This window comes from Desarmillaria tabescens (assembly GCF_030435595.1).
Source record: "Desarmillaria tabescens strain CCBAS 213 chromosome Unknown EV420scaffold_33, whole genome shotgun sequence".
Taxonomy (NCBI): Eukaryota; Fungi; Basidiomycota; class Agaricomycetes; order Agaricales; family Physalacriaceae; genus Desarmillaria; species Desarmillaria tabescens.
In genome coordinates this window covers 3,680-30,966 of record NW_026848332.1, presented here as the reverse complement: position 1 = coordinate 30,966, position 27,287 = coordinate 3,680, and the positions used below count along the sequence as shown (strand labels likewise).

The window sequence follows — 27,287 nt, the reverse complement described above, 5'->3', positions numbered from 1 at the left end:
GCCATCTCGGGATATGCCTTTTTGCTTGGCGGTGGCGCTATCTCGTGGTCATCAAAGAAACAAGAAATCGTTTCACTTTCTACCACCGAGAGTGAATACGTGGCAGCGACTCACGCGTCAAAGGAAGCTCTTTGGCTTCGTTCACTCATCTCACAGCTCTTTACGCCTGTCACCAAGCCTACGACCCTGTTCTCAGACAACCAATCGGCTATTGCACTTAGCAAGGACCACCAGTACCATGCGAGGACCAAGCACATCGACGTTCGATTCCACTTCATTCGCTGGATCGTCGAAAACGGCTCTATTCGCCTTGTCTATTGTCCTACGGACGAAATGGTTGCTGACACCCTCACCAAGGCTTTACCGTCCGCCAAAGTCAAGCACTTCGCGTCAGAGCTCGGCCTCTCAATGGCTTGAGGGGGAGTGTTGAGTTCCAAGCCCTCGGGAGCGCCTCGCACGCTGTCACCCCGACTTCTTGCTCGTCGTTGCGACGATCTGCTTCTTGGACATTGCGACTCCCAGTTCATTTCCGTTCTTTAGTCAGTACTTACTTTTCCTCGCTTCCTCGGACTTTAGAGTAGTATATATACCTCGTATTTTGTACCCGCCACCTCAGCTTGTTGCTCTATACCGACAGAGAAAGGCTGAGGTGAGTTATTCCGTATTCCTTGTATTTATCGCCTTACTTACATCTCGTAGCGTAGCGCGTATTCTTACAGGTAATATCATAAGCTTGTTGCTCTATACCGACAGAGAAAGGCTGAGCGTAGCGCGTATTCTTACAATAATGTCCAATTATTCTAAATCCGTAAGCCATTGTGTCCCAGGGGTACTCAGGTACCAATCTATTCGGAATGACATATGTCTGAGGCGCGACCGTTAGGCTTTCTCTACGAACCAAAATAATCGATGACCAACCAACTAGGAGCCCCGGACGAGATATCATGCGGCTGATCTTCCTCATCGTTCCCATATCCCAGCGGCGTTTTGGCAATCATACCAGCCACCTCCTCCGTGACGCAATACTTGTTGGCCAAATGCGGCGAGCGGAAAATGTGATAATTCATCAGAGGGCCTTTCTTCTTGAAAAAGTCCATTTTCCAAGTATGAATCCCCACGAGGTCATCCTCTTCGTTTCGCTCGTTGTTATGGTCCAAGGGGATGACCCAGCAATGCTTATCCCCGACTCGGTGATTCCGGGCTCGAGCACAAGGGAAAGCATCAGAGGGAGAAGCTACCACTGGGCCTATTGCAGGCAGCCACTGAGGCAAGCACTGATATAGAATATGAAACCCTTGCTTTGTTTTTGTATATGAGTATGTTGAGAGAGATGTCAGGCTCGAGTGTAATGTATGTGATACGAATTAACTTTCTGCTGCCTTTCATCAGCTAGGATTCCTACCGACTCATGCCTTTGTTCTCCAAGAACTCGGTCTTCCAGAGTTCCGAAGCCTGAGAAAACGTGTATTAAATCATTCGACCAGCTTACCATCCAATCCTGCATCTGGTTTCAACTTTCAAATACCCGGAGGACGATTTGCGAGCTCCAATACATCATGTTTGCTGCTTGTCAGTGGGCGAGTCCCGCGATCATATAATCAAGCTGAACTCGCCAGGCTATAATCAGCGTCAGTGGGTCGTCTTAGAATCCAGCAAATTATTCTCTGAGATTCTGAAATACCTCTTCAAACATCTTGATGACGCCCTGCCTCGCCGCAAAGTGCTACTTGCTAGTTCAATCATGCGCTCTGTACACACCGTACAGAATGACACCGGCCTTCTTAATGCTGCTTTTCTCCAAACTGCGATCGCAAGAAAAGAGATCATCCCTGCCATCGAGAAATAGTACCTGACAGTGAATAGAATTGAAATGTCCCTCGTGACCCTTCGCCGTGTATTAGTAAAGCAAATTGCCGGTTTTTGGTCCATGCGGATCGACCTTCTCGACGAAATTCTAGATATTATCTCTACGCTTATACTTCATGAGGTGCAATGATAGATTCAATATTGTGTCGAGAATTATTCGCGCCTCATCCAAGCTCGCTTCCAAGCCAAGAAATGGGTTGTTCTGTGTCGAGACCGTCTAGACAAGTCGAGCTGCTGCTTGCCGGCTACCCGTGGCAGAGTCCCCAGTTGCCTGTCTGACTGCACTGCCATTCCTGCCAAAAAGATGTTTGCATAAGGGGTCGAACGTGCAAAGCACAATAAAATTATAAAAGATCTTAATTTCCCAATTTTCCGATTTTCCTACTGCTAAGCCATACTAACAAGTCGGTGATAAAACATTACTTTTATGTGAACTTAAAATCTCCTGTGAACAAGGTTCAATTAACAAAAAAAACCTATGGGTTATAACAGAGTGGGTTAATACAAGTATGGGTTATTCAGAGGCGACTGTAAACGAATAAATGTGATAAACGGACCAACAATAGTTTGTTTCCGGAATCGGCAAAAACCGGACATGGTTCCGGTTTAATTCGTAATCAAGTTCAACGTAGGCTAGCAATCACCTCTTTCGGCGCATATGTCAGGATCTAACAAGTTACCCTCTATCCCCCTTGTAATCTCAGTCCTCTTAAATTCTGGAAGGACATTTTCTGAGACTCTAAAGTACCTTGTCAAGCATCTTGATGACGCCGGTTCATCGACAGCCCTCTCTATAATCACCCCTATATGCCTCCTCGCTGCCAAGTTTGACAATACTGCGTATCTCATCATAGACAAGTTCGATTTCGTGCTGTTCTATGCAGACTGGATTATACGGTATGGAATGGGCGCGCGCGAATATAAAATGTTCGAAGACGACCTCCTGCAAATTGGGAATACCTGCAGGCTCGCGAGGGAAGAGCTCGTCCCTGCGATCAAAGGAAACTTGGATAGGATCGAACTGCCCCTCGTGTCCACACTCCGTGGGCCATGCGGATTGGAGACCTTCCTTCGCTTCATCAAGCATATCCCGGGGTTTTGGTCCGTGCGGATCGACCTTGTCGATGACATTCCAGATATCATTTCCTCGCTCTATAATTCATGTAGGGCAATGATGACCTGCCTCGATTGTGTCGAGCAGTATTCGCGCCTCGTTCAAATGCGCTTCCAAGACAAGGAATGGGTTTCTCAGCATCAAGGTCGCCCAGACTTGATTTGGTGCTTGTCAGCCACTTTGTCTTCTGTGACGGATTCGCTGTCTGGTCTGCGCTGCCATCCTGATCTGGAGGTGTACCTATCTGGGTACGTAAACCTAGTCCCGTTTAATCTGGCCGGTTTCTGAGTGTTCATTTCTCCGCAGGCGTTGCTAGTGAGATAGTGGCGAACAATGAAATGCATAAACACACAGGTGTACCAGTATCAACTATTATTTATCATTTCACGAGATAAAGAGGAATTGACAGATTTTGCGATTATCTTGTCCTATTAGGCTTCCCCGATCTTCCAGTATCTTCGAAGTCAAGGAAGAAGCCCGGTATACTTTGGCCCTATTTGCGTACGATTTTTCAGTGCAAATCAGGCTTGCTAGTGCCCATCTTCTACGCTCAAATGCAACACACACAGAGGCCAGCAGACGCTCAAAACCAGCAGAGAGAGGCCAACGACCATCCCAGGAGCAAACGAAGTATGATTACGGTCAGTATCCCAGTTCCGCTGACGGCATCACCCCCCGACTCTCAGCGTTGGACGAGAAGTTTGTGCACACCCTTCTGCACACAGATATACCCCTGGATTATGTTCCAAGTATCGCCCTCATCCAAAAAATAGAAGCAATAGAAGTATATCTAAACAAAACCGCGGACAACTATTTGTGTGTATTACCGAGTCGTTTAGCATATCCACTTCTGATATACGTGCAGATTTATTGGTGTTCAAAAGGATCTCGAACAGATACTCCACCTTGTCGAGCCTATTATGACCGCTGTCAGAGAGCTAAGACCGGTTTGTCAAGAGGTCTTGGATTATGATAAAGATGATCTTCTTGCCCTACACCAGAAGCACATATCATTTGGCCGTATGATTTATCATCACACTAAAGCTATTTCAGTCCAGCTTCAAAACTCGGTACGTGACTTTACTGATTCATATGGAATGCGTTTGATTGCATTGTTAGCCCTGTGGAGTATCCAATCTTTTTGCCCGGCTTGGAAAACCGTTCTGTGGAATCGTGGCCAGTATGGTGGCGGTCGGAACAATCGCCATTTCCCTTATGAGTGCGATAATACCCGAACTCTCCGACCTTTTCAAGGTAGCAGTCGTTAGTGCTACGGTTATTTCTGCCCTATCGTATCTTGGCAGTGAGAATTCATTGTTTCGTCCGTCTTTGCATGTTTGATGACCTCATCTCAGATGCTGCTTTGTTATTGAACAAAGTTATCCCTGTTCGAAACTCACTTTACCAAGAAGTTATCACGCACATCGGGCTATGGCTGGAGCTTCGGAGAGTCATCATCAAGGATTGTCCGGCTAACAAAAACCACACTTTGGACGCTGCGGAGAAACATTATTTTCTCCGGTCGTTCCAGCGCGCTGTCAGTTACATATGTTTCACGACTCTTGGCGGTACTCTGTGCTTACTGATCAACTAATAAGGTCATACCTCCCAATTCTGTCGGTAATCTTATTATGAAGGAACGCAACTTGGCTGCTCGCCCACGATGGGGTCTCAAAGCTGCCGAAGACGAGCCATTGGAGTCAGGTGTCCTTATAGTGGACAGAGTTAGTGCGGCAGACCCAGTCCACTCCTCGTCCAATAACGTAGGTCACCAGGATAGCATGCCAGGTGCTCACACTGCTCGGTATGTCATATTTGAATTCTATAAGCTCCCTTCGGGTTCTTACATGTTCCTTCTAGTAGGAGTCGAAACACTGAGGCCGCTGGACCATCGAGTTGTTTGATTGACTAGCAGGGCTGAATTCCACTGGTCGCGTATGATCTCTTCCGTAGTATCAACCGAGATATTTTGGGGTTTACCGGCGGCAAGTTTGGCGTGCCGATTTCGAGCCGTGTAGTGTGTATGTAGCGTCTGTCTACGGCTGACGACTTTATCTCGCGCGCCTGAAAAAGTATTTAGCTTACATATAAATTTGTCAAGTCTTGCGGTGAAGGTGCGGAAGAGTGATCCAATAACCATAGAAGGAAGAGACATCAACGATTCACCAAACAAAAGTCTATGAGAGACAGTTCGTTGTGTTGCTTAACGTGACGAAATGGTGGCCCAAGGAAAGGAGAGGATGGAATGACGGCACCATCCCCTACGAAGGGCGCCATAGAAACATCAAGAACACCGGTACATTCGTCACCGACAGTGGTGTAGCAACTTTCATGTCTGAAGCACGAGATGACTGATCTGGCGTCTGACAGTTGTTTTCGGACCAAAAAAAGAAAAGTCGCTAACAAGAAACGGTGCTCGCCTAGCGAATGGAAAACATACCGAAGCATGATCCGCCCTTTATTAATCATAGATAGTAAATAGATAAGTCAACTGACTGCATCTGCTGTCTTACTTTCCAGTGAAGCAGATTTCTCTAGATGAAGACGTCTCGCATCCGTAGCCCCAGCTTAGGTTGGACATCTTCAGATTCCCCAGTGTGCCTGCGAAGAACGACATCCTCATCAAGCAGGTTCTTTACTAGCTGCAGAAGGTCATGATCCCTGTCGGACAATCGTCAGAAAGATGGACGTAGCGAACCAAAGTATCGATGACCAACCAACTAGGAGCGCCAGTATCATGCGGCTGATCCTCTTCATCGTTCCCATACCCCAGCGGCGTTTTCGCAATCATGTCAGCCACCTCCTCCGTGACGCAATACTTGTTGGCCAAATGCGGCGAGCGGAAAATGTGATAGTTCATCAGAGGGCCTTTCTTCTTGAAAAAGTCCATTTTCCAAGTATGAATCCTCACGAGATCATCCTCTTCGTTGTTATGGTCCAAGGGGATGACCCAACAATGCTTATCCCCGACTCGTCTTAAGATGTCGTGGAACTCGATGGCGGGATCATCCGGAGCCACCCCGACCGTTTTCCAGCCACGGTCGTGGTATTTCTTTCGGGCCTCGACGTCGCGGGCCTTGTTTGCCCGGCTTGGAACAGAGCGTCGTTCACCGAATGTAGCCCGAGCATAAAGTGAGCAGGCATGGGAGTGAGTGATGAAATTCATCACACAAGCTACGAAATTTCGTTAAGGACGTTCTGAGGAGGATCGGAATCCGGGATTTGAACTTACTAGAATGAAAGTGCAGGATCACATCAACTGGTGCATACTTGGCGGTGATCAACTGGACCTTCTTATCCGCAGCGTTGTAGAAATCGAACACACCCGCAATAGCAGGGTTCGCATACGACGAAGTGGGCTCGAAGAAAATGAAGTTCATCAGCCAATCAACGAGTCCAGCATTAGCCTCAAAAGTCTCCTGCTGGGACTTCCGTGGCCGAAAGCGGTATCCAGCCTTGCGCAGGAACGCCTCGACCTCGTAGCACCGACTGTGGTTGACGTACAAGTCCAAATCCGAGTCCTCGTACTCCCCAGCATCGTGTTCGAAAAACTGAATCGCGGTTGATCCCGATATCAAGATCCCGAGCTCTTTCTGCAGGGCTCGGAAGGAGGCGATTTGGTCTTCGGTGAAATAGGGGAGGAGGTATTTGTTGAGGGTGTAGGCTCTTTTGCGGAAGGAGGCGATGGATTGGTAGGCTTCTCTGTTGGCTTTGGAGTAGTTGTACAAGTCGAGAGGTGCGAGGTCGCGGAATAGCAAGTCGTGCGCTGTATCTGGGCTGTTATGCAGATAAATGAGTGACTGATAGAATCGCAAGGGGAAAAAAAACGCACAGAAGAGGCATGTTCGTTGAACTTGGAGAAGACGATGAAAAAACTCAGTAACTGGGGTGTCCGTTCGATTGCTCTCAGGAATCTTCCAGAACGGCTTCGCAACGTAACCTTGAATGGAAGCGGAAGCCAACAGCGCTCGTGGCCACGTGATGCTGCGACGCGTCTGTGGCGTTGCCGCGCGCGTGGATCACGATCAAATAATTAGCGATAAAGAAGTCATAATTTCATGCCACATAGTAATATATACATTAAGAATCGATGCAGTAATGGTTGAATGAGTGATGTAAAGGGAATGTTACAAGACAGGAAAGGGCTCAGAAACTAGGAAAAATAGGTACCAGACTTATTTACATACTTACCAGAGCCAGCATTATCGACGTACAGAGGGCATAAAGAACATGATGACATTTCAGAACTTCTTCGATCTCTTGAGACGGAAAGGTGGGAGGAGAGAAGCGGACGAGGAGTCGGCGGAGGTCTCGAAATCAGGCGACCTCATCCTCTTCTTCCCCTTGCCATCCCCGCTTCCGGTGTTGCTGGGACCCTTCGACAGAGCACCGCGCAGGCTCTTCGTGAGACCACGAACAATGCGACCTGCTGTGCTCCGATTGCTCCTCCTCGACGAGGGCAGTGAAGAAGTTGATTCCTGGGGCTGGCTCTTCGGTGGCAACGGCGCGAACGAATGGTTTTGGTATGGGTGGACAGACTTCGTGCAGCAGTGTTCGTACTGGAGGTGGGGGAAGTGATCCGGATTCTCGCACGCGTAGAACTGCTGGGTAGCCGAGTTCGTTGGGAGAATATACGAGTCCTGGGTGCTGTACGGGTGTTGCTCCGGTTCCGGGTGAGTGAACAGATCCACTCGGACGTCAGGGTTGAAGACATCGTCGAGCAGAAGTTGACTGGATTCGCGAGGGTGCTGTTGCTGGAACCGCATTACGGCGAACAGCTCGTCTGTGCGCGAGATGATTTCTGAATCCGATGAGTGCTCGCTGATTGATGCGGCGCGCGATACCCTGTCAGCTTTGTCGAGCACGGACTCCATGAGGTCTGGAGTGCGCCGATTCTGATAGGCCCGGTCACCCGTAAACTCATCATCGAAAACGAGAGCTTTGCGGTTAGACAAGAGATATTCATCCTCGTCTTCCTCGTCCGAATCCTCAGCTGACATATCCAAGAACGACTTCAACGGAGATTCGGGGCGAGCGTCGAAGTTGAGGGCTCGAGCAACAACAAGATCACGATCCCCTGCTAAACTTTCGTCGTCTTCGTCATCAGCGTCCCAGCCCTCTTCCTTTGAGCCATCACCGTTGTCGGATACTGGACTATCGACATACGCGTAAGATGGAGCGGCCACGGAAGGAGACCCAGGACTGGCAAAATCATCCAAATAGTCATCGTCGGACTCATCATCGTCGAACTGAGCGTGAGCCGTAGGGTTCGTAGGACGAGGCGGCAGCAAAGATGGAAGGTACGAAGGAGCATCATCTTCGTCGTCGCAATCTTCATCCAAGGGAACAGGCGTTGAGGGGCGCTCGGTGAGTTCTACCGGATTCAGAAGAGCCGCCATCTGTTGAGCTGGGTCAATGGGGTAGAACACTCGTGATCCGAACGTTTGCGAGTGGCGGTTGAAGCTCGACACGAGAGCGTCGGCGGAGTTGAAGACACGTTCTGGAGACGGTGGCACTTCGTCCTCGGGAATGGGTGACACTGAGAGTAAGCGAGAGGGTGGAGAGTGGTCCTCATCCGTCGAACCGTGCTCAATGATGGTGATAGTCGTCGTAGCATCAGGGGGGCTCCAGAAGTCAGCATCGTCCAGTTGCCTGCTATCGAGATCCGAGTAAGTGTGAGGCGTCTCCACAGGTCGCTGAACCCTGCCGTTGGGCAGAACTGGCGCGTCGTTCGGTCCGTCAGGTACGGGTTTGCTGAGAGGACTGACGAAGTCCGTGAGCTTCATGAGAATCAAGGCAAGGTGGAAACTCACGCGGTGACCGCCACTCTCACAGCGATTGGACTGTCAAACTTGAGCGAACTACTTGCCGAGCTGGTAGAGTCGAATTGGAACGTCGTCTCGATGGCATTGCTTCGCCGGCGGGTAGTTGCAACGGGCCGGGCAGAGCTGTGGGGAATGGACATGTTCCAGACCCTGGGGAAGAGGGAGAGACTTGAAGAATCCATGTCAGTAAGGGAGGGTATAGAGAAGTCTGCGTTCAACACAGGCTGAGGGGGGGTGAAAGATAATAGAGACGGGAGGGCGCATCTTTTATATGGCCCATGGTCCTATCTCACGTGGCAAATAACAATGTTTGGGTGGCAGTAGCGTTTTTTGGTCATGGTACGCGAGCAATGCTTCGGGATCGTGCTTAGACCAGCCACCCGATTCGGACCCACTGGTCAAAAAAAGGAAGTCAAAAGCCCAAGAATATGTTTTACGTGAATTACCGACTGATGTGACCTGTGTAACCATGTCTGTGTCCAAGATGTCGTAAGACAAAGACCGGAACCAAGTTTGAGCATGGCCAAAGACAACCCGTTCTGAACTCTTCGGCAGTGGCTCAACCATCGTTCGATCTTGGCGCGCGACTCATATCGAAAGGAAGCTATCATTCGCCGCTGAAGTCAGCAAAAGACCATTCGTGATCGGAAAAAAATAACGTACGTCGTGAGGAAACCATTCCTGCCTGGGCTGGGAAATTCTGTGGGAGATTTGTTCCTTAGCAAGATCAGATACGAGGATAAGTAATGGAGACAATACTAGAAAAATTCAGTGCCTAAGACTTATAGCATCCTGAAAGGATGGCGATGAGTTCGGCAGATAGGATTGTACCCGCGATCATCTGTGGCTTTGCAAAAGTACTCTTCCCTCAGAAGCCGGGCACTCTAAATTCACGCGGGGGCTAAGTATAGTGTCATCAGTGCAACACGGCTTCTGATAATTTCCAAATTACAAAAAATTCTACAGACCAGAAGAGCAACACGAGAGGTACTTTTACAGATAGGGCTACGGCGGCAAAGCAACGAAGGAGGGAACGGCAGACGAAGCGCCGATGCTCATTGGTAGATGAAATTGTAGCGCGATAGCAGATGTGGGATGGCGCTAAGCTGGGGACCATATCTGTCCAAAAAGTGAGACTCGCTATATGCATTCCAATAGAACACCCACCTAGCAGCATTATCGTACAGTTCAAAGAGTGGAATAGCGAGGAGTTTCATGTTCTTTGGAACGGCAAGCACCTCTGCAAGGGGAAATTTCAGTACAGAAATGTCGATCCTGGAGGACCAGACGTACTGCGCTCAGGCATCTGAACAAGAAATAGTTTTTTGCACTCCTTTGGCTTCGTTATATGCGCCGGAATAAAAGGATACTGACACAAAATGAGCAAGACTTGGGAGGCAGGTTTGAGTAGACGCACCATGAATGTTTCGAAATTGGGTCTCCACCACTGCGCGAGACAGTCACCTATCTCCCACTCATTGTCAATTCCATGGGACGCGTTGAACTGCAGAGAATCAGTCGGTGGCGCGAGGCGGTCGTCCAGGCGCCTCTTTAGTCCGTCAATTTCATCTTCGCCGGGTTTGAGGTAGTCTCCTGGTCTAGTAGCGCGTCAAGATACACCAAATAAACAAGAAAAGTCGCCTACAGTTTAAAGAATGCATTTGCGATCTGCAGCATGAGTATATGCGGGTGGCCGTGGTCGTGGACGACGAGGATGCCTTCGACGGTCCTGCGCATACCAAAGTCCTCATAGTTGTTCTGTAGTCGTTGCAGACGTGCAGAGACCGACGGGTCCTCTTCTGGTTGGGCCTCCTTTGTGCTGAAAGTAAAGTTGGACAGCGGATAGAGGTTGATAGTCGTCGACATCGTCAAGGGCAAGCCTAGGAATAGAAAGTGGAAAGTGATTGGCCAACCAAATAGAGACGTGACAATGTGACATTGCTTAGGCATTTCGGCTGTTTCCGCGGGCAGGCCCTCGGGGTTTTTAGGCTCCATCATATTTTCTTTGACTGTACAATTCTTGAGGCCGTTCTCTCATTTTTTCTGGTCACCAAATCTCCGACGAAAGTCGAAAATGAAAGAGCAGCTGAAGGATGCCACGCAAAGCGCCATTACCAGTCTTGTCATATATCAAACGGACCTCGAATAGACGAGAACGCGCTCGTCCAATGATGGACGGTAGCTACATCGCACTGACCGTATTCGGAGGATAAAAATGTGCTTCTCTCCCAAAGCTCGTTGATTTTCAGCTCCCATGAGCTTGCCATAGCATTCTGCGATGCTTAAGAGAGGAAAGGGTGTAGCCAAAGTACGGTATGTTTGTCTAGAGTCTCTTTTTTTGACTTCGTGGTGATTTATATAAATAATACTTAGTTGATACACTTCCTCATCTTGACGCGTATGGAAATCTCTTTTGAGTGTATGGTCGCGACACCTCAGGTACGTTCCCGCCGCGACCCACCTACTTCCCCCCTTTAATCCTGATTCCTGACCGCGACTCCTAGGGCTCAACCACACCTGTTAACTCACAACGGAGGGTAAGGTAGTATGCTCTTTTCGTATTTCTTGGTTCCACGAAGAACCTACGCTGTCGGAAGAAGATCAGCTGGGATTATTAAATCATACAGTGCGTGAAGGTATGGCTTGCTGTGTTCGCAGTTCAGTCCAGAGGCCGTTGTTTCTCCGAACCGAAACATTCTGGGCGCTTCTTCAGTAGCCCGATTCCCTTGAGCATCTTCCCTGTCTCTTCCCTTCACTCACTACCCTCATGGCACACACCTACATCCCTCTAATGCTGGATCACCATCACCGCTTTCCTTTATGGTTCCCTGACCCTGACCTCAACCTTCCTCTCCGTTGTCGAGACAAAGGAATTTGCGTGGGCGATCTTGGATACATCACTGTTCGCGGAGCGTTCGCCTACCTTTTCAATGTCTACGCATCCGCTGATGATCCTATCTACAAGGGCCGCGTGCCCCCTATCTTCGAGCCTCTGGAGATTTCTGGTCCTTCCGCTCGAGAACAAGAACTACACCTAGAGCATCATACATTGACTACGCCTGGTATACAACAAACTGCGTCCACTGGAGGGGCGTGAGTATTCTCTGCGTTACATATACCTGCCAGTGTATTAATTATATCCCTACTGATAGTCTCACCTCCGGCGTCGACGGAGGCGTTGGTCTCACGTTCTCTTGCTCTTCTACTCAAGGCGCCGCCCTAGTCCTCCCAGACGGTGCCGTGCGCTACGATGCCAATCAATCTGCTCAGGCTAAACTTCACAAGTACGCGAAGAAGTATGCCCAATATTGGTACCAGTATCTCAATGGTGAGCAGGGCCGAGAGATGCGTAATGGATCTCTATACCTCGTCACAGGATGTGACAAATCTCATTCATGGGAAGCGGTATGCTTTCATCCTCCTACGCATGGCTCTGTATCTTCGCCTTTCTCTATCGTTGGAGCAGCCGAGGTTGGAGGAACGATCTCGCATGAATGGATGTTTCAGACGGGACCTTCTCGCTGTAATCATCGGAAGGACACGATGGATCCTAATCAAGCAATTTTTCTCCGTGCATACTCAATATCTGTGCGAGAGAAACCGATGATCCAGGAGCAACTGCTCAAAGACAAGACAACTGGTGCTGTGGAGATTTTTTCGATCGATGGTAGCAAGACGAAAGGTCCTCTGATCGTTCCGTTGGTTCCATATGGCGTCGAGAGTCGCTATAGCGCACCAGTAGAAGATATGGATATGTACGGAGAAGGTGCAGAGGTGATGTTATATCTTCCTCGCTTTCTGGCGATGCTTGATGGTTATTCTTTTTGACAGGACGATAGCGAGGATGATACTGACTCCTCTGATGACGTTGAAGACCCAGAGAGATTCTCGCAAGAGGCTGAGGTAATCGAAGATAAACCTCAGGTCTACAATCCATCGGCCAAGATAAATGAGTATATTCTCCAAAATGTGAACAGTTTGATTTACCTTCAGTCTTGTCTGACTGATATCACTGGTGTCTTAGATTCCAATTGCAGACGTTGCGATCACCCATGATAAAGACTGGATGAAGTTTATACGCCATGAACGTCCCGATGGTGTAGAATTAGTACGTCTAGTGTTTCTCGCAACCTGAGAAGACAACGATACGATTTTTCTCCCAAGGACACCGAATTTCTACGCGACGAGGATTCCATACGTCGCTTTATTGAACAGGCTGTCATGTCCATCTCAGAGGGTAAGACTTGCAATTTTTCATTTACAGCTCTGACGTTCAGAAATGGGTTGTGCAACGTTTGAAATTACTACAGACACAGAGCTGATTGCATGAGGAATACTAGCACTACCTAAGTATGGCACCAACGGCTGGACTTTTGATGTACTGATGATCGGAGTGCCCATGAATGACAGCGAAGGTGGGCCATTCGAACTCGCGCCGTAGTCAACACAGACTCGGAAGGGTGCCTGAGTGTGCCAGCGGCGAAGACATGACTTGTCGAAGTCAGTTTGTATCTACAAGTATCATTTGTTGACTTAGTTTCTTTTGATAATGAGAACACCATTCAGGAATTCACTTTCCTTAGATTTATGCCTATCTCTAACAGTAGCTATCAAAGCTGTAGGTAAATAGAAAGCAAGAAATGGTGTATCTACCTAGTTTGTAAAGAATCCATATACCTTCCAATACAATTTAATCCAAGTTAGACTCAGTCCACTTGACCCAACTTTAGTCTTTTGGTGAGTGGCCTCCTCAAGCTCACTCCAGGTTCTCAAGTGCACGTGTGAGCCGTTGCTCCCTCTTTGCAACCTCCCTCTCCCGATCTGCAACCCTATGCTCCCGAACTTCACAGGAGTCTGCCTTCTCCAGATTACCCCGGACAGTCATAGACATTGTGTTGCTGATGAGCATCTGTTGTACCGGTGCTTTCTTCAACTCTGGGTTTTTGTCCATCGCTTCGATGTCGGCTCGAAAAGTTGTTTCAAACGCGGTTACAAATCCCTGGGTCATCCCCTCCTTCATCATCCCAACATGGACTTGCTTGAGGATGTGATCCAGAGTGAGTGCACCACCGGGAAGCAGAGCACAATTGTCCGTAACAAGACGCACTGATGCTACCTTTCCACGGTCTGCATATAAGGGCCCATGCTCAATAAGACATGCATCTGAGTCGTCTCCCATGCACAGGGACCTTGCAGTATGAAAAAATAGTGCCGCAGACCAATGGCACATATGGTATAGGGTACTATAGTTCTCTGCACTCTGCATGATAGAGAGACCAAGAGAAGCGCAATGGATTATGTCCATTTTCCCAAGTGGTATATCAAATTTCTGGATGAGACCGTACTTCGAGTTGATGTCAGGACAGGCATCCTTGAGGTCGGCTCCAATAGTGATAAGGTCAGCATTTCCCGAGTTGCACTCTTGCACTGAATGCCTTATGCACTCACTTGACCCTAGTTAGCAACAGTGCAATGACAAGAATTGACTGTGGATACTGACATTGTAGACGACGACCTCTGTTTGAACCGTTCAATCACCATAACTCTCGAGTCTGCTTTTCCTGCCCGTACTTCTTCGTCATTGCCTGACTGTATATAAACGATGACCAGCTCATGGCAGATGGTCCCCTGGCTTGAGCGATGGTGTTCGATACAGGTAACATGGCACGATTGAAGGGCACGAAGATGATCTCTGCCATGATCCTGTGAGATAACCTCAAACCAAACTCCTATACCCATAGTAAACTTCACGGTCTCGATGACGCCATGTACGAAGCGGTTGGGTTTCTGCAAGTGTACTGGAGGTTTTTTCTCGCTGTTAAGCAGAGTGTCGTAAAGGAAAGGGGCGCAGGAGAAGAAACGCATTGCGCCAACAACTTACAAGTCTTAAACGGCAAAGTCCTAACCATATTGTATATGATTTCAAATTCAGTTTTACAAGCCCCTTACATCGACACTTGCTCATGTAGGGATCGGTTACAAGTCTAATAGGACTCGGAACTAGCGAAGCTGCAGATCAGGGTATTGTCGCAGGCGTCAACACGGGGTTTGCGGCTTTGCGGTGTCCACCGTTCGTCCTAACAAGAGCAGAGAGCTTCATGATCGTCGATGATCTCATTGGAGCGGACGAACCGTGTGAGTGTCATCAGCTATGCCCTTGGGCCTACTAATGGTGATGGTAGATCAGATGTTACTTAACCTCGAAGTCGGAATACCGAATGACGCTGCGGCCTGAAAACTCCGATATGCGGTTAACAGCCAAAGGTTTGACCTCGTTTGTATCTAGATGCTGTAACTTGATTGATTTCGTCTATGTAGCATGCACTGCAATGTTAGTGTGGCATCAGAGGAACATTAGCTGTCGTTCGGCCAGATGCTGCACTAGAAATACAACCAACCAGATCATCAACGTGTTAGGTTGTGTGCTCAGTACACAGGTGGGTGACCATGTTTTCACCACAGCTTCATTTAACATATTTAACACAACGGCTGGACTTTTAACGTACTGATGATCGGAGTATCTATGAATGACAGCGAAGATGGGCCATTCGAACCCGTACCGTAGTCGACACAGAGAGGGGTAGTCTGAGTGCGGACATGACTCGCTGAAGTTGGTTTGTGTCTACAAGAATCATTTGTTGATTTAGTTTCTTCTAATAATGAGAATGCCATTTGGAAATCCACTTAACGAATGCTTGACTATGTCGCATGCAAGGGCTTCTTCAAAGCATTCGGACTTCGTCGCAAGACATGTTGAACTGCAGAGAATCAGTCGGCAGCGCGAAGTCGTCCAGGTTTTAGATACTGATGGTGCACCAAATGCAAGAAGAGTTGCCACAGGCTAGTTCTTCTTGATGCTGAAATTAATGTTGGGCAGATTGTCGTTGCGTTCCAAGGGGGTCGCAAAAACCAAAAAAATCATATTGGGTCGAAAAAAATTTTAAGGCCTCGATGGACCGACCGACCGACCGACCTAGGGCTTCCCACCGTACCGTATATGGTATACGGCCGTCAGCTCCAAACCGTCGACGGCGTACCGGCCGTATGAGTACGTCCGTCACGGCCGTGTGTCCGGCCGTATGTAAGGAGCTGGGCTTGGTAGGTCAGACTAGCATAAGACTATACCATGTAGTCATTAAAACATACCTAGCTTGTTTTCTGATACACCTCAACATCATCACCCTCGTTGGAGAACCGGTTCTCGCTATAAAGAAATACCCCTAACAGGTGTACAGTTGCGTCATCAGTCCCAAGTATGCAAGAACACCTCTAAATTAGTCTGCAATGGCCTGGAAATAAATGGTAATGAAAGGTATTACCTCGTACTTAGCTTCTGAGCCCCGAGGGATAGCTAAATTTTACTCCCCAGCGATTCAGGGCTACATACCGTACACACGGCCATCAACAGCCATCAATATGGGTGCTTCTCAAGCCCTCGACGGTATGGTTACGGTACCCGTACGATGGCACCCGTACAACCGTATTATACGGTGACGGTGCGAAGCCCTAGACCGACCTCCATGGGAAAAACATACCCACAAAGGAAACATCATGTAATCACTCCGTGTCGGAGTCATCCGCCAGTGCGAGCTTTCCGCCTACTTAGTCCTCTCATCCTCGATCTAAACGCTGATAGTATACGATTTTTGTCTGCTAGCGACAACGCTGTCCTACTGTACATGACAGATACTTCCAATTTTGGATCCATTGAGCTCAACCAAATATTTTTACAGCCGGTAACTCAATTCTCACTAATCCTGCTGATATCCGGCAGCATGCCATTGGCGTTTTGAGCCTTCAACATCGTTTTGACCGCTTTTCCAGTGCTCTTTGGGCCATGTTAGGTCATGAATATCATATATCAGCTGAAATAAACACCTCCAGCAGTGTCTAGGGTCTCTAGATGCTATTTTACAAGAGGGGGGCAAAAAATTTTTAAGGACCTTTTGGACCGACCGACCGACCAACCCGATGTGCCGGCTTGCCGGGCCGCAACCCCCTTGCTGCGTTCGACATCGAGCAGAAGCGTGACAATGTGACTAGTTGCGTAACTATTTCGAATATATTTGCAATTTGCGAAATTTGTCATGTCATACTTGTCCGAAACAGGACATTTGCTATCAACTCTTATCATCTCTCTTCCAGTCACTTCCCTGGCTAAAATTTAAGTTGCGGGATATCCTACAGCTCATTTCCACCCAAATTTTGACGAGGAAGAATGTTTTAGTCGCTGCTCCCTAAATGGAGTGAAATACGGAATGACATCATGATCGAAATGGCTACAACTTGAAGAGGACCCCCTTTTTGGGTTATTCCCGCCATCTCACTCGCAGAGATAAGTTATCTATTACCGTACTCTTCCGGGAATGAGTGCAGTGCGCCTCCGGGTATCCTGTATACAGGTACTGTCAATTTCATACCTTTCGAACGTGCACGCCGACGCCCCCTTGCAGAGCTCTTCCTTTCGTACCTTCTCTAGCTAAATACTGCCGAGTTTTACGTTCATTCGCCATCATCTGCTTGCCAACGTGCGCGTGCGCAGGTCTTCAGGTCATAATGTCGCTCAATGGCGAGTCGCCTCTTTCACGCGCAGGGTGAGGGTAATAGAAGCTGCTCACAAGACCATGGTTAACGTTTTAATCTTTTTTTTTTGATATATAAAGGTTACTGCCAGGTCCCTCATCCGTCCCTTCAGTTGCTCATACCCAGATGTCCATTCGCGCGAAAACGGTTCAGCTTTCGAGCAATGAAGACGAGGTTGACTTGACCTACACCCCATCCCCTCCTGCGTCTCCCAATGAGACAACTTCTCTTTTAACCCCCGCTGCACAATCTCTGCGTAATTCAATTCCAAAAGCGCCTAGCCGTATATCCCAAGGACAGCCCCGCGTTCTTGTTTTCTTGCTTGAAACTGTCCAGACGTCCCTCAAAAGCATCCCCGCCGTCATTCTAGGGAGCCTTCTAAACATCCTGGATGGTGTCTCGTGTTCGTGTGTTTCATGTATAACTAACTACTCCTCCTGCTCATGGCAATATCTAGACGGAATGATTATATTTCCAGCTTCAGGCGTCTTTGACGAGTACCAAATGGCGCCTATAGGCGTATCCATGTTTTTCCTTTCGACATTAACCGCTCAATTAACCTATACCCTTGGAGCAAGTCAGTTCCCAGGTGCCAACGGCAGCATGATGATTGAAGTGGTCGTAAGTCGCCTTCGCCCTGTTTCTTTTGCTCCATTGACGATGAGACCCCCGTTCAGCCCTTCTTTCACATGATCGCGCTGTCAATTTCGGCGGATCTCGAGTCCCCCACAGAAATATTAGCCACAACGCTAGTGTCCTATGCCTTAAGCTCTGTGTTGACAGGCATCGCGTTTTTTCTGCTAGGATATCTGAAGCTCGGCACCCTTATTGGTTTCTTCCCGAGACATATTCTCGTCGGGTATGTTTCGTAACCACCTGAGATCACGCCGTTCCCAGACTGATCCCATGTTCAGGTGTATTGGAGGCGTTGGTGCCTTTCTAGTCGAAACAGGGTGCGTTTTTACGCGTTTCTACATATAGAACTGCGTGCGATCATCTCGTCTAGGCTCGAAGTTTCTCTTTCCCTGACATCCACTTCAACGTCCACTCCGCTTCCTCATATGTTTACATCTCTACACAACATCATCTTATGGGGAGTACCTCTGTTCCTCGCAATTTTCTTGCGAGTGGGGATGTGGCTTTACGGGAAAATGCACAAAGGTGGCGACGGAGAAGCTAACTCTGGCATCTTTGTTGGTTGTGAGTACCGCATCGTCAGATGACTGACCGGACATTAAACTGACGCCATTCTTGTGACCAGATTTTATTGCGATCCCCGTCATCTTCTACGTAGTGGTCTTGGCTGCGGGAATACCCATGGATGTCTTGAGAAAAAACGGATGGGTCTTCGACGTACAGAGCGGTAATGAGGCAGGATGGTATAAGTTCTATGGATATTTTGGTAGGTGCAATTTGCGCTCAACTTCGAGATACTCGTTCAGCTTTGCCCCAGACTTCACGCAAGTCCGTTTCAAACCACTCTGGGACACCTTACCAACGCAATTCGCGCTGTAAGTGGTATCACACGACCGACTGCGCTTGTTTGTTTACTTTTGTGTAGCCTGTTCTTTAACATCTTACATCCTCCTCTGAATGTTCCGGCACTGTGTGAGTCAGATGAATTCCGCTAGGTCACTTGCTGAACCTTAATGAACAGCCATATCCCTTAACGAGGATGACATCGATACTAACAAAGAACTTGTTGCACATGGTTATTCTAACCTCTTTGCTGGGCTAATAGGAACTGTGTTCGTCTGATTTTCCCTTTCGGAGAATCCTCGCTGATTTAACTTAGACCCAACTATCTCGTTTACGTCAACACGCTACTGTGAGTACTTGCAGTGAGAATTCGTGACTGCTTGTGGACTCTGGGCAGATTTTATCGTGTCGGAGGTACCACACGTATTTCTGGATTTCTTCTGGCAGCTGCCACGGCCGTCCTTTTGGCTATTGGTACGGGATTTGTCGGATACATTCGTGAGTGCCTCAAGATTTTATCCCAGATCGGGCGGCTAACTTTGACTCATAGCGGTTATGGTCGTCGGAGCATTGATATTCGTGCTCGGTATCGATCTGGTCAAGGAGGCAATATGGGACACCAGAGGACGCGTGAGCCGGTAACTGAATGTCCAGTATGCTTCCCTTTCGATCCCTGATCACATCAACGTTCTATAGGTCCGAGTACATTACTATTATCAGTATTATGGTTTGTATGACGGTGTGGGACTTTGTTATTGGGGTTCTTTTCGGCATCATTGTCTGCTGTGCGTCGCTTCTCTTGTTTAGCGGCGAACTCGGCTAAACTTGTCCTACAGGTCTTTTCTTCGTCATCCAAACATCCCGACTGAGTGTGATTCGCGCGCTACACACCGGGTCGACGGCGCCGTCAACAGTGAGAAGGCCAAGTGTGCAGCGAGCCTACATCAGGGAGGTGTCTGGAAAGCAGACATGCGTTATGCGGTTAGGTGGTTTCATGTTCTTCGGGAATGTTACGGAAGTTGAAGAGGGCGTGAGGAGAGTACTGGGTGGGGCGTTCGAGAAGGATGATGGGTATGGAAGCACGAGGGACAGGGTCGAAACCCCGGGCATACGTTTCCTTGTGTTGGATCTTACTCATGTGGCCGGTGTTGACATGAGTGCTATTGAAGGACTCGTAAGGGTACGGAGAATGTTGGAGAAGAAGGGCGTGTGTCTAGTGATGTGTGGTGTTAGAAGGGGAGAGGGGCCTGTGGGAAAGGCGCTGGATGTTTTCTTTGGCGACGAAGCGGAATCAGAGGATCCGCCGGGAGCCGTGGAAGCCGGGATAGGTTCAAAGGTGGAAGTGTTCGATACTTTCGGGGATGCCATGGAATGTAAGTCGAATTCGATGCATAGTCTCTTGGCATACAATGCTAACTCCCCTCCTAGGGACAGAAAACGCGTATCTGAAAGCCTGGTTCAAGGCTCAAAAGGTCGCTAGGAGTGTTCCATTTCGTATGGGGTTTTCTTTGTCCCCGATTTTGCCGGACTCACGAGATCACTTAGTACTTCCTGGTCGACAAGACGCCGATGTTGCGGACTATAGCGAAAGCGGGCTGGGTCTCAGTATGCTTGGGTCTCCGAGGATCGTCCATCTATACGACGCAGGTTCCCGGACCATCGCGAATGGTAAGATTCATGTCGCCTACGCAGTCGTGCCAATAGCTAAATTCACTCATTCTTTTGCAGAGCTCTACCCCTCGACGCCACCCAGTCATGACCAAGCGTCAATCCCTTCACTTTCTCTTGGAGGCACCCCGCCAAGACTTCTTCGAGAGCCCGCGTCCGGACGTGATCGCGGACATCTGATGCCTCCGCATGAGTTTCCCAATCACCCTCTACGTGAACCGTTTCCTACACTGTCCCGCGCGTTGTCGCCGTACACAAGTCTTGACCTTAGCCCCCTCCCTGCGTACCTCAGTCGCGTATGCTACCCCGCTGGACATGTTTTGTGGCGACAGAATGACCCGCCAGATGGGTTGTATATTATCGAGAAAGGCGTTCTGCGGGCTTCATATGCATTTGAGTCTTGGAGTTCGAACACGGGCCTGGAGAGTTCTTCTCATAACAACGAGACTTACACCCACCCACCACATATTGAAGAGTCGATGGTATCGGGAACTGTTGCAGGTGAGCTCTCGGCTCTGTCGAATATGCCACGAAATGCGACTATGGTTGTGGAGAGGGATGTGGTGCTATGGAAGTTGGGCCGGGAGGCGCTGGGACGGATGCAAGAAGAGAAGCCCATCTTTGCGAAACAGCTCGTTGAGGCTATCTTAAAATGTAAGCTGCCCTTTCATCTCTTTGTTAGGGTCACGATACTCATGCATGCTCCTAGCGGCGAAAATCGACTACGACATTTTGCTGGCCGCGTTGGCTACAAGGCAATGATCTGTATAGACATATACTTCTTAGATTTTTCTTTCGTCTTTTTTTTCAGGGACTGGATGGATACAAGCAAACACACAAGCAATGTTGTCACCACGCAGATTTGATTTTATCTTTCTTGCTATCAGATTATCGCATAAATATGTAACCACACAATTTATCTGCCTTGCACAGTAACGGGATTATGGACCGTGCGATTACCTTATTGAAACGCTAATTATCGGACGACAACTGCTCTTCCACTCGATGGAAACCTTCCAGGGTCGAATAACAGGTTGTGTTTGGCGCGACTGACATTCCACGACAATACTTTAGATGTTGTACTGAGTAAATTTTAAGTGCTGCGAGAGACTCCAACTTTTCAGTGCATGTCAATAGCTTCAAGGATAACGGAGAAATTGAAATGAAAGGTACTGTACAGTATCAAGTTCCGCAAGCATCTTGATTCGATTTACCAAGCTATAAGTCGTGTCAGGTGTGTTTTCGATACTGACAATTTGAAACTTCAACATTCCATCGGTCATTGACATACAAAGCGAATTCACGAAGTACACACTACAATGATTTGTGATTTTACATGCATATCTCGACACCGTATTCTAATCGTACAAATTTCATCCTAGCTTTCGTTTACAACCTCTGCTTAGCCGCGAACCCAATGTTTGCCTTAAACTGAACTGCCTCGTTCGCGGGCTTGCAGGCAAGAGGCTTGACAGATGGATGGCCGATTGCCTTAGCAATGCGGTCAGACAGGCCTTGGTCAACGGCCGCCCATACAGAGACTAGAAGGTTTTAATGTGAGACGAGACAGAACTACAAATTTTGGTAAACTCACGTTGTCTAGCCTTAACCTCAGGGCTCTTGACGTTACCGAAATGAGCTGCGACATTCTGTACATATGCCTCACGTTGCTGGTCGTTCCAAACCTTGGCCCACAGGGCACGAGGCTGCTCAAAGTCCACTGCGGATGGTGAGAAAAGGTACCTCAAAAAGCGTCTCGCACTCACGTTCGTTAATCTCATGTAAGTCCCTGTAGGCCGACCCGATAAAGTTCTCATGCTTGGCAATCCTATCTTGATCCCTCACATGCCCATCAAGCGTCGCCTTTCTACCCTTGTAACTCAATGGACTAATACTACTCTGGTAATTGGGTCTTGCTCCTTGACTGACGAAAGTCTGTGGCCCATCCCTTTGGAAGTTCGCCACGGGCACGATAGGCGCGTTAACGGGTAACTGCTGATAGTTCGTGCCGAGTCGGTGACGGTGAGTGTCGGGGTAGGAAAACAAACGCGACTGAAGAACTGGATCTGCCGAAGGTTCGATGTAAGGAGTAAGATGCGACGGAGAAAACGCGGCCTGGTCAAAAATTGAGCAGACGAATAACTATACTAAATGCTAACATACCTGTTCGATCTCAGCAAAGTAGTTCTGTGGATTTTCGTTCAGGACCAGCTTGCCGAATGGGCGAAGCGGGAATTCCTTGTGCGGCCAAACTTTGGTGAGATCCAGAATATTGTAGCGGAACTTCTCAGCCTGCTCAGGCGTCATCGTTTGCTGATACCATCAGTCAGAAGGGAAATTTGATGAACAATCAGATTAGACATACGACGTATAGAGTCCATGACGGATAATTGCCAGATTCGATGGCCTCGAACATACTTTGAATACCATAGTCAGGGTTGGACCCAGCCAACTTGCCAGCGGTTGCATCGTCAAGAGTCTGGAACCAGAGTTAGAATATGTGCGCAATCGTAGAAAAAGCTAAACTCGCCTTGAAACCACCATCGGCGCGAACGTGAACTTGCGTGTATACAAACGAGCCGTCTTCCTTCAACCATTTGAAGGTATGGCCCGAATATCCGTGCATGTTATGGAAACCATCAGGCGTCCCACGGTCACTGAACAAAATCATGATTTGATGGATACTCTCTGGGTTCTGACCAAGATAATCCCAGAACATATCTGGATCTTTGAGATGCGTCTGCGGGTCTCTCTTCTGCGTATGGATGAAGTGCGGGAACTTGGCGGGATCGCGAATGAAGAAAACGGGCGTGTTATTGAATACCCAGTCCATGTTGCCTTCGTCGGTGCGAAGCTTCATAGCAAAGCCTCGTGGATCACGAGCAGTGTCGGCACTACCAGACTCACCGCCGACGGTACTGAAGCGGACCGTCGCGCGCACCTTCTTCCCTGGCGACGTCAAGAGACTGTTCGACGTGATGTCCGAGAGGTCGTGGGTGACTTCAAAGTACCCGTGAGCACCTGCGCCCTTGGCGTGGACGACACGCTCAGGAATACGTTCTCTATCGAAGTGGGCGAGAAGGTCGATATGGTGGAAGTCCTGGAGCAGCAGAGGGCCATTGATACCTGCTCGCTGTGCAGCGTACGGCTCGGAGACGGGTGCGCCGTTGGAGGTGGTGTAGAGAGCGTTGTCGGGCGTCGAGAAGACTTGCTTAGAAGGCATGATGGTGGTGGGTGGGAAACAAGTGGTCGTGGGGCCAGTCTACACTATATAAATCGCCCATTCTTGGTCGATCCCGTGGTTAGTCAGCTGTGGAGGAAGAACTGAGTATGACGCATCACTGCGAGATCTACGCACGTGATCGCATTCCCGTCATATCCCTCTGATGTGATTGGCTCCACAGCTTGCTTTCGTACTTTGTACTCCGTTTCCACCCTGATCTATTGAGTCCCTGGGTCATATGTCTGCGACTGTGAGAGCCGGGCGACCACCATTACCCCAGATTTTCGCTTCTCGGTCTTCGATGTTCGTCTTGGGTACTTGTCGTCCCGGAATACGTCCACGAACAGTCAGCGGGCTCCGATTTACCGACACGCAGTAATCCAGCCTTGACTTGGCTTGAAAATACTTTTCCTGAGCTAATACTGGGCTGATGCTAAACTTCGGTCATGATCACGCGAATTCGCGACCATCCGAAATGGTGATCACAGGCTACCAACGTTCCCATCTCGTGCCATTTTCATCAGTAGAGATGGGCATTCTTCGGGACAAGTCTGTGCCATACTATACGTGTGACTTTTCCCGACCCTAGGTTCACTCGTGAACGACCAATAGTTAGTCAAGGCTCTATAATTATTGACAACCCTTACCGCCATTGTATTCAGCCATCCAACGGTCTGGATCCCTGTAGGCTACGATGTATGGCGAGACCCGGACGTCACCGCTTCAATACAACGCACTGGTAAGCCCGTTACATGAAGGGCAGAAATTCAGCTTTCACAAAATTTGCCTTGTAGTTGTATCAAACCATGCTAAACCTGCGGCTTGTTAGTTATTCCGAAGGTGAAGTCCCAACATTTTCAAAGTTATCGATAGTTGACTGGAGAGCGCTGAAGCTGTTGAGGAAGATAGGCCGAACGGAAAACAAGTGGGAGCTGAGCAAGGAGAAAAGGGCAGGCAATAATGATGGAAAAATCCAACTGGCGTTAAAGTGTATAAAATGTTCTGTCCCATTGTTAGCGTGAGGAAAGGGTTCTTCGAAGACAGCAAAAAGTATCTTGGTAAGAGGAAGATACACATTGGATGGAGGCGCGCAGCATTTGATCGGAGATCCCGGCCTCGACGTGAGGAAAGTAAATATGCATATCCAGGAGGGAACAAGGCAAGTTGTCGCGTGGCTGCCGGAACCGCGTGAGGGTGAAGCGTCTCGGAAAGGTGTGAAGTTCAAGGGTAATCCGAAAAATGGGTATCAAGAAAGAACAATGCGGTCCGGGTCCCGGTTAACTTTGCGTAACGGTGTCCCACGTGACGACAACGTCGGCATGTACGGCACAGCAAACGGCAGCAGGAAATTGTCGAACTGTAACTCACCACCACAGAGTAGTGCTCCAACCCTTTCCCTTTAAAAGGGTTTATAAAGGGTTTTAAACCATTTATTTTTCCTTTTGTTTTACGTGAGGTGGTAAAGGGTAAAGTAAAGGGTAAACAAACAGTAAAGGGTATGCATGCTGCACATAATTTAATTCTGAATAACAGCACTTGTATGATGTGGTGAAACTGAGTATTGAACTCGTACCACGATGATATGGTAACAGTTCGTATGTATGTCTAGATATGGGCATAACCACCTCGGCTTGAGCTCGGTAGTGTCGGTCCGGGCAGACCCATATTTGTCAGCGCTTTTCAATTTCATGTACTTACAAACTTTCGGTCATGAGAAGTATAAGTAAGTATAAATTTTGTCACAAATACATGTACTAGACTACAGAAACTCAATTCAAGGTAACTCTCAAGGTCGTTACTGGCCTGCTCTGCGCCGGAGTGCCACATCACGTGATACTTACCCTTTATAAAGGGTTTATAAATAGTTTTTATAAACCTTTTCGAACCTTTCCATTTATTTTGCCGGAACCGGCAAAGGAAAAGTAAAGGGTTGGAGCACTACCACAGAGATGCTCAGACTGAAAGAATCCTGTAAACACAGGACTCGGAATGCTCGTTGATGCACACGTGTGTCCAGAGAAATCTGTTAGATTCCGAGCTTCACATGATACTGATCTACCTGTGTCAATCACCGTCAGTCACCGCTAGGATCCTTGTATATTTGCTTACCTTCCCACTCATCACCGGAGACCTTTCTGTAACATTCCTGTCAGGCAACTAATTAGTGCTGATGGAAGGGAAACTATGCGAACACAGAAAACATTGTGACCCGTGCTTTTGACCACAGCAAAATGCGTCGGCTTTACCATCAAAGGGGGATTCTACGAGCCTCATTCCTCGCTGATGTGTAGAGGCTATACCTGGCATTGAGGAACAGCGCAGAGACACCTCTTGGACTGCTGCACCTGATATCGATGTACCATGATATCCTTCCAACACTGGGAAGATATGCTTACGATGTGCTTAGGAATAGCAGAGAAACCTCTCTATATTGACCTAGCATAATGCACCGCTGTAGACGTATAAACTTGTCAGAAAGTAGATTACCTCCGAAGCTAATTCTGAGAGGCTACACGCTGTGGGGGCTACGCTGAATCAGTTTGGTCAGAGAGTGTCCGCTCCCATTGCACTGCGTAGTATGGACTCTGGTTGGTTTACTTCTCAGGGACAGGATAACCAGAATAAATATCCCTCACCTGACCTCACTTCACCCGACTCATTTTGCTATGATCGAAAACCTTGATCACAATTAGATCTGCTGTCCACTGTGATTTCGTCCGATTTAGAATGGTCGCTTCGAGAGTGTACCGCATCACGTTTACTTTTGTAGCTGATGGAACCAGCCAGTTCGTACCATCTTCGATTGTCTTGGGCTCGCGGTCCGATATAAAACGTCTTGGATGTGTGTCATGAATTGAGACGTCTTCTACGGGATGAATCACTGGATAGTCAACAGTGGAAAACCCGACGCTTGCTTACGGCGATCCAGAATCGCCTTCATACACGTCATGATATTCGAAATGATCGTCATTGTGGAGTACGCCAAATCATGCAATATATCGCAGTGGTTACGCCAAGGAGGACATAAGTAGACGATGCCCGCAGAATTTGCCTCATGACGGGATCAGATCGGATGGGGCGTAGCTCATCTCGAGACTCGGTACAGAATCAACGCACAGCCTTTCAGGACAAAGTTCCAGAAGTCAACAAACTTCGCCTCGTCATAGGCACGAAACTCACTAGGAAATAAGCGCCTAAAGTATATATCAAGTTTGTGGCAATGTCTACTGCTCGAAACCTTTATGTTGTTGCGCGGCAGGTTTGCAGACAGATGGCGTTGGGGCAAAGCTGTCGAGGGTCGTCCTCTTGCGATTTTGTCTTTATTGCAGCACCCGAGGATCATATGCACGACACCTCCCATTATCGAATCGAGTGTCGTCTAGACCACCATTCGTCGAAATGAGTGCTCCGTGAGCTACGGTCCATACAGCACAAAGAGCTTATACGAGTAGGAAAAGGCAAAAAAGTGTCCCGGCCCAGAAGCCATTCAAATTTCTGGCTGACTTCCTAGTGTAACAGTCTCTGGAAG

The 27,287-nt window shown here is 48.4% G+C and overlaps 9 protein-coding genes across 9 annotated transcripts; 3 read left to right on the top strand and 6 right to left on the bottom strand.

Moving 5' to 3' along the window:
- Window positions 1–795: 795 nt before the first annotated feature.
- EV420DRAFT_1646029 (uncharacterized protein) lies at window positions 796–1,097 on the bottom strand (the record flags this gene model as incomplete). Its single annotated transcript, XM_060477851.1, has 2 exons — window positions 796–845; window positions 899–1,097. The coding sequence occupies 2 exons, from the start codon at window positions 1,095–1,097 to the stop codon at window positions 796–798; spliced, it is 249 nt and encodes an 82-aa protein (XP_060327622.1).
- A 1,410-nt stretch (window positions 1,098–2,507) lies between these two features.
- EV420DRAFT_1560056 (uncharacterized protein) lies at window positions 2,508–4,968 on the top strand. The gene is made up of 7 exons (XM_060473801.1): window positions 2,508–3,188; window positions 3,574–3,796; window positions 3,846–4,050; window positions 4,100–4,283; window positions 4,336–4,517; window positions 4,579–4,784; window positions 4,844–4,968. The coding sequence occupies exons 1-7, from the start codon at window positions 2,525–2,527 to the stop codon at window positions 4,890–4,892; spliced, it is 1,713 nt and encodes a 570-aa protein (XP_060327621.1). The 5' UTR covers window positions 2,508–2,524; the 3' UTR covers window positions 4,893–4,968.
- A 381-nt stretch (window positions 4,969–5,349) lies between these two features.
- Window positions 5,350–6,943, bottom strand: EV420DRAFT_1560053 (uncharacterized protein). The gene is made up of 4 exons (XM_060473800.1): window positions 6,813–6,943; window positions 6,213–6,757; window positions 5,698–6,154; window positions 5,350–5,641 (listed from the first exon to the last, which is right to left on the bottom strand). The coding sequence occupies exons 1-4, from the start codon at window positions 6,821–6,823 to the stop codon at window positions 5,515–5,517; spliced, it is 1,140 nt and encodes a 379-aa protein (XP_060327620.1). The 5' UTR covers window positions 6,824–6,943; the 3' UTR covers window positions 5,350–5,514.
- Window positions 6,944–7,027: 84 nt separating this feature from the next.
- Window positions 7,028–8,234, bottom strand: EV420DRAFT_1560052 (uncharacterized protein). Its single transcript, XM_060473799.1, has one exon. It carries the CDS (start codon window positions 7,978–7,980, stop codon window positions 7,222–7,224), a length of 759 nt encoding a protein of 252 aa, XP_060327619.1. The 5' UTR covers window positions 7,981–8,234; the 3' UTR covers window positions 7,028–7,221.
- Window positions 8,235–9,695: 1,461 nt separating this feature from the next.
- On the bottom strand, window positions 9,696–10,740 carry EV420DRAFT_1311823 (Cleavage/polyadenylation specificity factor subunit 5). Its single transcript, XM_060468584.1, has 5 exons — window positions 10,451–10,740; window positions 10,223–10,403; window positions 10,099–10,174; window positions 9,971–10,045; window positions 9,696–9,922 (listed from the first exon to the last, which is right to left on the bottom strand). Exons 1-5 carry the CDS (start codon window positions 10,669–10,671, stop codon window positions 9,861–9,863), a joined length of 615 nt encoding a protein of 204 aa, XP_060327618.1. The 5' UTR covers window positions 10,672–10,740; the 3' UTR covers window positions 9,696–9,860.
- A 597-nt stretch (window positions 10,741–11,337) lies between these two features.
- On the top strand, window positions 11,338–13,128 carry EV420DRAFT_709491 (uncharacterized protein). The gene is made up of 5 exons (XM_060483168.1): window positions 11,338–11,898; window positions 11,958–12,579; window positions 12,637–12,774; window positions 12,830–12,913; window positions 12,970–13,128. The coding sequence occupies exons 1-5, from the start codon at window positions 11,573–11,575 to the stop codon at window positions 13,102–13,104; spliced, it is 1,305 nt and encodes a 434-aa protein (XP_060327617.1). The 5' UTR covers window positions 11,338–11,572; the 3' UTR covers window positions 13,105–13,128.
- A 265-nt stretch (window positions 13,129–13,393) lies between these two features.
- Window positions 13,394–14,705, bottom strand: EV420DRAFT_1560041 (uncharacterized protein). The gene is made up of 2 exons (XM_060473798.1): window positions 14,306–14,705; window positions 13,394–14,252 (listed from the first exon to the last, which is right to left on the bottom strand). Exons 1-2 carry the CDS (start codon window positions 14,668–14,670, stop codon window positions 13,562–13,564), a joined length of 1,056 nt encoding a protein of 351 aa, XP_060327616.1. The 5' UTR covers window positions 14,671–14,705; the 3' UTR covers window positions 13,394–13,561.
- A 2,556-nt stretch (window positions 14,706–17,261) lies between these two features.
- Window positions 17,262–21,622, top strand: EV420DRAFT_1560023 (sulfate transporter family-domain-containing protein). Its single transcript, XM_060473797.1, has 18 exons — window positions 17,262–17,399; window positions 17,469–17,791; window positions 17,846–18,009; window positions 18,066–18,247; window positions 18,303–18,341; window positions 18,395–18,588; window positions 18,650–18,899; window positions 18,950–18,996; window positions 19,046–19,136; window positions 19,184–19,216; window positions 19,265–19,365; window positions 19,418–19,505; window positions 19,564–19,652; window positions 19,704–20,240; window positions 20,296–20,361; window positions 20,413–20,535; window positions 20,596–21,189; window positions 21,245–21,622. The coding sequence occupies exons 1-18, from the start codon at window positions 17,362–17,364 to the stop codon at window positions 21,295–21,297; spliced, it is 3,012 nt and encodes a 1,003-aa protein (XP_060327615.1). The 5' UTR covers window positions 17,262–17,361; the 3' UTR covers window positions 21,298–21,622.
- Window positions 21,623–21,924: 302 nt separating this feature from the next.
- On the bottom strand, window positions 21,925–23,758 carry EV420DRAFT_1621774 (catalase; the record flags this gene model as incomplete). Its single annotated transcript, XM_060475735.1, has 6 exons — window positions 21,925–22,076; window positions 22,130–22,255; window positions 22,302–22,650; window positions 22,699–22,848; window positions 22,901–23,014; window positions 23,066–23,758. The coding sequence occupies 6 exons, from the start codon at window positions 23,756–23,758 to the stop codon at window positions 21,925–21,927; spliced, it is 1,584 nt and encodes a 527-aa protein (XP_060327614.1).
- Between the last annotated feature and the right edge of the window lie 3,529 nt (window positions 23,759–27,287).

What these genes read in the sequence shown, in the direction of transcription:
- EV420DRAFT_1560023 (XM_060473797.1), top strand. Translation starts at nt 17,362, where the DNA reads ATGTCGCTCAATGGCGAGTCGCCTCTTTCACGCGCAGG. An exon ending in TCTGAATGTTCCGGCACTGT is followed by an intron (nt 18,997 to 19,045) that starts GTGAGTCAGATG and finishes CTTAATGAACAG; the next exon opens with CCATATCCCTTAACGAGGAT. An exon ending in CGTTGAGGCTATCTTAAAAT is followed by an intron (nt 21,190 to 21,244) that starts GTAAGCTGCCCT and finishes GCATGCTCCTAG; the next exon opens with CGGCGAAAATCGACTACGAC.
- EV420DRAFT_1560052 (XM_060473799.1), bottom strand. Translation starts at nt 7,980, where the DNA reads ATGTCAGCTGAGGATTCGGACGAGGAAGACGAGGATGAATATCTCTTG.
- EV420DRAFT_1311823 (XM_060468584.1), bottom strand. Translation starts at nt 10,671, where the DNA reads ATGTCGACGACTATCAACCTCTATCCGCTGTCCAACTTTACTTTCAGC. An exon ending in GCAAATGCATTCTTTAAACT is followed by an intron (nt 10,404 to 10,450) that starts GTAGGCGACTTT and finishes ACGCGCTACTAG; the next exon opens with ACCAGGAGACTACCTCAAAC. An exon ending in TGTTCAGATGCCTGAGCGCA is followed by an intron (nt 10,046 to 10,098) that starts GTACGTCTGGTC and finishes TTCCCCTTGCAG; the next exon opens with AGGTGCTTGCCGTTCCAAAG.
- EV420DRAFT_1560056 (XM_060473801.1), top strand. Translation starts at nt 2,525, where the DNA reads ATGTCAGGATCTAACAAGTTACCCTCTATCCCCCTTGTAATCTCAGTC. An exon ending in TGCCCTATCGTATCTTGGCA is followed by an intron (nt 4,284 to 4,335) that starts GTGAGAATTCAT and finishes ACCTCATCTCAG; the next exon opens with ATGCTGCTTTGTTATTGAAC. An exon ending in CCAGGTGCTCACACTGCTCG is followed by an intron (nt 4,785 to 4,843) that starts GTATGTCATATT and finishes TCCTTCTAGTAG; the next exon opens with GAGTCGAAACACTGAGGCCG.
- EV420DRAFT_1560053 (XM_060473800.1), bottom strand. An exon ending in GATCCTGCACTTTCATTCTA is followed by an intron (nt 6,155 to 6,212) that starts GTAAGTTCAAAT and finishes GAAATTTCGTAG; the next exon opens with CTTGTGTGATGAATTTCATC. An exon ending in GATACTGGCGCTCCTAGTTG is followed by an intron (nt 5,642 to 5,697) that starts GTTGGTCATCGA and finishes ATTGTCCGACAG; the next exon opens with GGATCATGACCTTCTGCAGC.
- EV420DRAFT_1560041 (XM_060473798.1), bottom strand. Translation starts at nt 14,670, where the DNA reads ATGCGTTTCTTCTCCTGCGCCCCTTTCCTTTACGACACTCTGCTTAAC. An exon ending in CAGAGGTCGTCGTCTACAAT is followed by an intron (nt 14,253 to 14,305) that starts GTCAGTATCCAC and finishes ACTAGGGTCAAG; the next exon opens with TGAGTGCATAAGGCATTCAG.
- EV420DRAFT_709491 (XM_060483168.1), top strand. Translation starts at nt 11,573, where the DNA reads ATGGCACACACCTACATCCCTCTAATGCTGGATCACCATCACCGCTTT. An exon ending in ACTGCGTCCACTGGAGGGGC is followed by an intron (nt 11,899 to 11,957) that starts GTGAGTATTCTC and finishes CCCTACTGATAG; the next exon opens with TCTCACCTCCGGCGTCGACG. An exon ending in ATGAGTATATTCTCCAAAAT is followed by an intron (nt 12,775 to 12,829) that starts GTGAACAGTTTG and finishes CTGGTGTCTTAG; the next exon opens with ATTCCAATTGCAGACGTTGC.